At 38.8% G+C, this 9,071-nt stretch overlaps 1 protein-coding gene across 4 annotated transcripts in view; it reads right to left on the bottom strand.

Annotated features, from left to right (window-relative positions):
- Positions 1–9,071, bottom strand: part of LOC107373102 (zinc finger protein 665) — a 199,017-nt gene that overhangs the window by 163,503 nt on the left and 26,443 nt on the right. For 2 of the 4 annotated variants that reach the window (XM_070548445.1, XM_070548446.1), the window contains one exon: positions 3,810–6,719. The exons of the other annotated variants lie outside the window; for them this stretch is intronic. In XM_070548445.1, coding sequence (XP_070404546.1) covers positions 4,567–6,719 — 2,153 coding nt within the window. In that variant the 3' untranslated portion in view covers positions 3,810–4,566. Of the gene's footprint in view, positions 1–3,809; positions 6,720–9,071 lie in introns of those variants that run through there. 4 annotated transcript variants of the gene reach the window in all.

Below are 9,071 nucleotides of genomic sequence, written 5' to 3'. Positions count from 1 at the left end.
TGTGGAGAGAGTGTAAATAACCTTCTGTGGAATGGCACCTCCATCACGTTACAGTACATTTTATTTCAAGCGCCTTTCAAAGCTCTCAAGGTCACTGTACAAGACAAAATATAAGGAACAGCAAGCAATACAAACAACAAGAAATAAGTGCCAAGAGTAATTCCCAAAGGTAGAGTCAGAGCAGTACATTAATAGACTAAAAAGAGTAGATGGAAAGAGGACAGTTACAAGGAGTAAGCCAGGCGGAACATGTGAGTTTTGAGTTGAGACTTGAAGGTTGAGAAAGAGTTTATATTGCGGAGGTCAGGCGGTAGAGTGTTCCAGAGTTTTGGAGCTGAGTGGCTGAAAGCTCTTGCTCCCATAGTACTAAGACGAGTGCGAGGAACAGACAGGGAAGGTGAAGATGATGATCGGAGAGAGCGAGTGGGAGTGATAATGTGGAAGAGATTAAAAAGATAAGGGGGAGCGAGATTATGGATGGCTTTAAAGGCATGAAGAAGTATCTTATAGTCAATTCTGTATTTGACAGGGAGCCAGTGAAGTTGTTGCAGGACAGGGGTGATGTGATCAAAAGTGGAGGTCTTAGTGATTATCCGGGCAGCTGAATTTTGGACTAACTGTAGCTTGTTGAGTGATTTTAGAGGGAGACCAGAGAGGAGGGCATTACAGTAATCGATGCGACTGTTGACCAGGCTGTGGACCAAAATCGCAGTGGAGTGCTGACTGAGGGAGGGGCGGAGCCAATTGATATTGAAAAGATGAAAATAAGCAGTTTTTATTGTGTTGTTAATATGAGGAATGAAGGATAAGGTTTTGTCTAAGATGACACCCAAGCTCTTAGCTTTGGCAGTGGGGAGAAGTGTGGTGTTGTCGAAGCTGAGTGAGAATGAACTGGTCTTAGATAGAGATGACTTGGTGCCAATGAGGAGGATCTCAGTCTTATTGCTGTTGAGCTGTAGAAAGTTAGAAGAAAACCAGGATTTGACTTCAGTGAGGCAACGGAGGAGAATGAAGGGAGCGGGGGTTTGGTTGGGTAGAGAAGTATAGCTGGGTGTCATCGGCGTAGCAGTGAAAATGAATATTAAATTTCCTGAAGATATTGCCAAGTGGGAGTAAGTAGATTATGAAGAGAAGGGGACCTAAGACAGCCCTGAGGAACTCCAGAGGTAACTGGCTTGGGGTTAGAGCGGAAGGTGCACAGTTGGACAAATTGAGTGCGATTAGATAGATATGATTTAGTTTAAATGAGATATAGATTAGATAGATATGATTTAGTTTAAATGATATTAGTGACCACTTACCTATATTTTTATACTTTGACATCAGCAATGGAATTAAAGAAAGTAGGTGTCAAAGGAAATCAGGGAAAGAGACCTATAAGAGATTACGAACAGACGATTTAATTGCTGCATTCAAAGAGGAACTGATGTCACAAGACTGGGATGAAGTCTATAGGGAAGATGATGTTGACATGGCATATAGTAAATTTATTGACATATTTAAGACACTTTACAATAAGAATTGTCCAGTCAACGTCATTAATAGAAGTCATAAGTATAAAATTCTCCCATGGCTAACTAAAGGATTACAAACTGCTTGTAAAAAGAAAAATAGTCTTTATATGAATTTTATTAAACTACGAACTAAGGAAGCTGAAACCAGCTAAAGTTTACAAAAATAAATTCACTGAAATAATAAGAACTAGTAAAAAGACATATTACAGAAAAATCCTTAATGAAAATAAGAATAACTTAAAAGGTGTCTGGGATATACTTCACAAATTAAAGAATGGTGGGACAAAGAAAATAATATACCCTGAATACTTTACTGATAATCAATGTGATATTTATGATGAAGTAAAAGTAGATAATAGAATGAATGAATACTTTGTGAATGTAGGCCCAGAGCTAGCAGCAAATATACCAAGCCAAAAAACACAGACAATAAGTGAACCATTGATAAAAACAAACTACTCCGACTCAAGCTTCCTCTCAGCAGTGGATGAGTTGGAAGTTAAATCAGTTGTTGATAAATGTAACCACAAAGTCTCCACTGATTGTGACGGTATTGATATGGTGTTGGTCAAAAGAGTTATTGATGGTATTCTAAAACCATCAACTTATCTATTTAACCTATCCTTCCAAACTGGTTTATTTCCTCAGAAAATGAAAATAGCTAAATACCAATTTTTAAGCAAGGGAATAAACATCTATTTAACAACTACAGGCCAGTATCACTTCTTCTCAATTTTCAAAAATCCTGGAAAAACTATTCAATAGCAGACTAGAAAACTTTTTAAATAAACACAAAATACTAAACCATAGTCAGTACGATTCCGAGAAAAGAGGACAACAGCTTTTTCAATAATGGAAGCAACCGATGAAATAATTAATACATTAGATAAAGGTAAATATGCTATTGGAGTATTTATAGATTTTAGGAAAGCTTTTGATACAATAAATCACTCAGTTCTCATAAACAAGCTTCAACAGTATGGCATTAGGGGAATGGAACTGGACTGGATCACCAATTATTTATCTAAGAGACAACAATTTGTGAAAATGGATGCTGTCACTTCTGAAAGTATGGGGATTGCCTGTGGTGTCCCCCAGGGGTCAGTATTAGGACCTGCTCTATTTAATATATATATATATATATATATATATATATATATATATATATATATATATATATATATATATATATATATATATATATATATATATATATAAATGACATTTTTCAAGTCTGCAAAACTCTGAAGATGATCTTAATTGCTGATGATACAAATTTGTTCTACGCTGGAAATGATCTCAATGAAATAATTAATATGACTAAAAAAGAAGTAGGTAAACTAAAAAAATGGATGAATAATAATTAATTATCATTGAATATAGAAAAAACTAAGGTAATGACATTTGGCAATTGTAAAAACAAAACAGAAGCATGTATAAAGATTGATGATGGAAAAAATGAGAATGTTAATGAAATCAAATTTTTGGGTGGGATACCGGATAACAAACTCAGTTGGAAGCCCTACATTAGACACATATAAATCAAAGCAGCAAAAAGCATTGCAATTATAAATTGGACTGTAATTCACTCCATATTCTGTATTGTTCATTAGCTCTGCCATATTTCACTTACTGTATAGAGCTTTGGGGAAACAACTATAAAAATGCACTACACCCACTATCAGTATTGCAAAAGAGGGTAATATGTGTCATTCATAAAGTTGGGTATCTGGATCATACAAATTCTTTGTTTTTACAGTCAAAATACTTTTAACTTCAAGACCTGGTTCATTATCAAAAAGCTCAAATCATGTTTAAAGCTAGTAAGCACTTATTGCCACCTAATATTCAAAAGCTCTTCAACCAGAGTGATGAGGGATATCATTTACGAAGGACTAAAAATTTTAAAACGCCTAGGGGAGGAATGTGTGTATGTATGTATGTATGTATGTGTGTGTGTATGTATATATGTATGTATGTATGCATGTATAGATGGTAATAAAGTAAATTAGTAATGTGAGACAAGGAGGTAGGATTGAATAAGCACTTGCTTCTTCTTACTCCCTTTGGACAAAGACTTCTTTTTTATTGGTATATCTTTTCTTTTCTACTATGTGTGTGTGTGTGTGTTTGTGTATATATACACATACACAAACACATATATATATATGTATATACATGTGTACACACACACAGATATATATCTGTGTGTGTGTGTATATATATATATATATATATATATATATATATATATATATATATATATATATATATATATATATATATATACATATATATATATTATATCTTCCACTCCCCTGCTCTCACAGATCGGATGTTTTTCCGTCAATCACACTTTCAAAAGAATTCATTATGTCGTGTGTGAACTCTAATGTGACAGTTTAATTCTGTCTTGCCCCTACAGCCTGATTTATGCTTCTCCGTCTGCGTCAGTGCGGAGACACGCAACGCCATTATCTGTCCTTGCGTAGGGCTCAGGCAGGCACGCAAGTATGTACGGAGTCGAGCCCACTTTTTTAAACATCCGTCGAACGAGACGGATTACGCAAGCTTGTGATTGGTCAGGACGCCGCTGTTGTTTAAAGCACCGCCATTGCAAAGAGAGCAGAGTTTAACTAGCGGCAGACACGGAGAAACTTGAATACCTCGCGAAAAAACTCTAAAAATATGAACGTTTCATCCTCCCATGACTGGAGGAGTGAAAAGATGCGCAGCAAGCGTTTTATTTGTGGACGGAAATGACAGGAAATGTGGGTTTAGAGGTGGGGAGCGCATGAAGCGGTGGGAGAATGAGAGACAAATATGTCCGTGTTAAAAGTCTCTTATATACACAAAAAACACAATATAAACACTCTATCTTGGACCGATACATGACAGGATACCAGAGAACAGCGATACGCCCCCTGTTGTCCTGCCGGGCAGTTGCTTTGCAACACTCTCCAGGAGACGGAGAATTATGAGAGCAAAACGCTTCCGTCAATCCGTGCATGTCTGTCCCTTGCGGAGCTGACGGAGAAGCATAAACCAGGCTTCAATCTTTGACCACAGGTCTCACAGGCAAAAAGGTTTTTCCTCTTGTGTGGACTCTCATGTGATAGTTTAAAGCTGTCTTATAGCCAAATCTTTGACCACAGAGCCCACAGGCAAAAGGTTTTTCTCCTGTGTGGTCTCTCATGTGATAGTTTAAAGTTGTCTTATAGCCAAATCTTTGACCACAGAGCCCACAGGCAAAAGGTTTTTCTCCTGTGTGGGCTCTCACGTGATAGTTTAAAGTTGCCTTATGTTTAAATGTTTGACCACAGAGCTCACAGGAAAAAGGTTTTTCTCCTGTGTGGACTTTCATGTGACCATCTAAGGCTTGTTTATAGGCAAATCTTCGACCACAGATCTCACAGGCAAAAGGTTTTTCTCCTGTGTGGACTCTCATGTGAATGCCTAATTTTTTTTTCTCGCAAAATCTTCGACCACAGAGCTCACAGGCAAAAGGTTTATCTCCTCTGTGGAATCTCATGTGCCTGTTTAAACTATATTTCTCGCTAAATATTCGACCACAGAGCTCACAGGCAAAAGGTTTTTCTCCTGTGTGGACTCTCATGTGATTGTTTAAACTTTTTTGGTGACCAAATTTTTGATCACAGTGATCACAGGCAAAAGGTTTTTCTCCTGTGTGGACTCTCATGTGACTGTTTAAAGCTCCCTTTTGGCTAAAACTTCGACCACAGAGCTCACAAGCAAAAGGCTTCTGTCCTGTATGCACTCTTATGTGACTGTTTAAACTTAACTTGTGGGCAAATTTTTTACCACAGAGCTCACAGGCAAAAGGTTTTTCTCCTGTGTGGACTCTCATATGACTGTTTAAATGTGTCTTACTGCTAAATCTTTTTTCACAGAGCTCACAGGCAAAAGGTTTATCTCCTGTGTGAACTCTCATGTGCTTGTTTAAAGTTGCCTTTTCGCGAAATCTTTGACCACAGGTCTCACAGGCAAAAGGTTTTTCTCCTGTGTGGACTCTCGTGTGAATGTTTAAATTTCCCTTTTGGCTAAATCTTCGACCACAGAGCTCACACGCAAAAGGTTTTTCTCCTGTGTGGACTCTCATGTGCTTGTTTAAACTTTTTTGGTGACCAAATCTTTGATCACAGAGCTCACAGGCAAAAGGTTTTTCTCCTGTGTGGACTCTCACGTGATAGTTTAAAGTTGCCTTTTCACGAAATCTTTTACCACAGGTCTCACAGGCGAAAGGTTTTTCTCCTGTGTGGACCCTCATGTGCCTGTTTAAAGCTGTCTTATAGCCAAATCTTTTATCACAGAGCTTACAGGCAAAAGGTTGTTCTCCTGTGTGGACTCTTACGTGACTGTTTAAATTTCGCTTTCGACTAAATCTTCGACCACAGGTCTCGCAGGCAAAAGATTTTTCTCCTGTGTGGACTCTCATGTGAACGTTTAAATCACACATTGCACTAAATCTTTCTCCACAGTCATCACAACTAATTGATTTTAGTTCTTTCTGGACTCTCTTGCATGAGTCTACATGTTGCTTCACTCCAACACATTTCTTTTTGACCAAACAGCTTGAAGACCTTATTGCTGAATGACCTGACACTCTGACATGTTTCTGGAGAGAACTCTTGTGGACAAATTGTTTACCACACTCAGGGCAGCTAAAGGACTTGTTGACAGTCCTAACATGTGAATCAGAAGACTTGCTTTCATTCCAGTCACTGTCTTCTTCTCCAGTTTCAGACCCAGAGTCTGAAAGCTCAGAGTCTAGATTCACATCATCACCCTCTTCATCATCTCCACTCATTTCAGTTTCTGAAGAATCAGATGTCTGTTCATGGGGGTTCAGATCTTGGTTCCTGCTAGTTTCTGCTCTTCCACCAGTTTCTCCTGTCATCTGGTGAGCTGAGCTGCTGGTTGGAACTTCTTTGACTTCTACTTGCTGCTGATGAAGCTGTGAGAACAGAGGTTTCTCTTCATCATCCTCACTCTTTATAGAAGCCAATGTGAATGGAAACCTGGCAGCATCAGTTTTCTCCTCCAAATGGAGCTGCTCTCCCTCCAGGCTGGTCCACTTTTCTTCTTGTTCCTCCTTCATGTGGAGGTGTTCTGGGTCTTTCTGGTCCACACCTGCACTCTGTTCCTCAGGAGCTTCTTCTTTAACCAGCACCAGCTGTTGAAAATCTGTAGGAAACACAGTAACATGATGTTAATTACAGATCGATGGAACTTCACATTCACACTTAGGCCCTGTCCACACGTAGCCGGGGATCTGCCAAAACGTAGATATTTTCTACGTTTTGGCCTGTCATCCACACGAAAACGGAGGTTTTTCACACGAAAACGGATCTTTTTAAAATCTCCGGCCAATGTGAAGATCTGCGTTTTCTCCGTTTTGGATGTCTGCGTGTGGACAGACAAAACCGGAGTTTTAAGGTCCACAACGTCACTTTCCGCAACAAAAAAAATACTGGCATCACGTGTGCGACCTGTGTTTACACTAGCCGACAGCATGGATGCCCTCAGAGCTGCACTCGCTTTATCAGTTGTCCAAGCGCTTTTTGCTTGTTTGTTTTTGCAAGCGGAATTTCTGCTCCTTGCGGAAGACCACAGACGAAGGACGAGGTTAAGAACGGGGCAAGTACTGCCGCCTACAGGTCCGGCATGTCCTTAACAACGTATTTATCCGGGTACTTGTGGACACAGGGTATATACAGCAATCCTTAAGTAAAATTTACTACTTTTTAATACTTTTTTTACTACCTTCAGAATTTTTTTAAAAACCATCACAACACTAAATTGCAAGTGTTAAACAGCGACCTATTTACACATATTTTAACATATATAACATACAAAAAGAATAGACTTAGAGACTCACTGATGTTGACAACGTATTGCACATATTTATTTTACTTAGAAAATAAGCCAGGCACTTCTGTTCAGCGGTTCAGACAGTTGACCACGAGGCCTGAAATGATGCACAACGACCACTGAATATGATGTCATCATTATGTGACCGGATATGCTAAAGTAGGGCTGCTCGATTATGGCAAAAATAATAATCACGATTATTGTGACTGAAGTTGAGATCTTGATTATTTAAGACGATTTTTCAATTTATGTAGATTTTTATTTTTTTATTTTTATTCAGTCATATAACTGCTCAGGGCACAATCAGGACAAAAATAAGAAACAAGATGATCACTAAAATAACTCCTGATTCCCAGTATAAAAAGACCAATATACTTATAGCTCATAGTTTATGACCCAAGGGCTATAGACCTTGGTTTAACTCATTTAAGTCTAACCAGTGCAGACCCAAATACCAATATCTTGCTAATACTGACAGCAAGAAATATACAGTGGCATTTATAACAAATACATGCAAATTGCTGTTCACTAAATGTTGCATAGCATTTATTGAGTCATGTCAAGGTGCTGTAGGAGAGTGCACTAGCACCATGTCCTCAGAGAGATTAGTTATTATTTATCAGCATGAGGAACTTATTTCTACCTTATTTATAAACTATTTATTTTCAAGTCCATCAGTTAATGTAATAATTGTCCCAACCACAGCTGCACCCCCACCCCCAACCCGGTCTCACAGCAATCAGGGGCAAGCTGCACATGTGTTTAGCGCGCCGCACGCGCACATTTAGCCTTTTTCATCGGCTCAGGAGTCCGCAGGTGCGGTGTGTGTGTCACTCACTCTGGTTAATCCAACAGGGAGCCGGCTCCGAGAGCTGTCTTTAGCGACTGACACATCACTACATCGTTCCCTTTCCTAATGTCCTGAAGAACGGTCCGGAGTGCAGGCGGAGTGTTTAGCTAACCTGCAGGAAATGTCGATGACAGTTATCCAGAAAGTAGCTAAGGGTTACCAGAGATGTTTCTGAGGTGTTCGCTAGGTACTTTTAAGATTTAAAAAGTCAAGAAGGGGGTCTGAGAAGCTGTTAGAAATAGCGTCAAAGTCGCTAAGTTAACTTGGCAACACTGGGAGGAGCGCTTCATTTGCAACTCAAGGCAGCGCAAGTGGGAGGAGCAAATAATCGGCTTGTTTTGTTTTTATAATCGTTCAAAACATTTCATTCGGAATATATTTCTATGTCGATGTTCAGAATACGACATCTGATAGTCTGAAAAAAATAATACCTAATTTGGAAAAAATAATACCTCTGAGACCAAATTTAACACTTTTAATGGCCTTAAATTTGACTATTTTTATTTATCACTTTTTAATACTTTTTAAAACCCCGCGGACACCCTGGGACAGTTTTTTTTAAACGAGGTGGTGTGGATACAAGTATTTGGAGGGGCGGATATTCGTTTTTTTTTTTTTTACCGGCTACGTGCTGACTAGGCCTTACTCTCACCTAAAGGATTACTAAGAACACCTGTTCAACTTCTCCTTAATGCAAATATCTAATCAACCAATCACATGGCAGTTGCATCAATGCATTTAGGGGTGTGGTCCTGGTCAAGACCATCTCCTGAACTACAGACTGAAGGTCAGAATGGGAAAGAAAGGTGATTTAA

Source organism: Nothobranchius furzeri, chromosome 2 (assembly GCF_043380555.1).
Source record: "Nothobranchius furzeri strain GRZ-AD chromosome 2, NfurGRZ-RIMD1, whole genome shotgun sequence".
NCBI lineage: Eukaryota > Metazoa > Chordata > Actinopteri > Cyprinodontiformes > Nothobranchiidae > Nothobranchius > Nothobranchius furzeri.
This window is presented reverse-complemented; position numbering and strand designations above follow the sequence as displayed.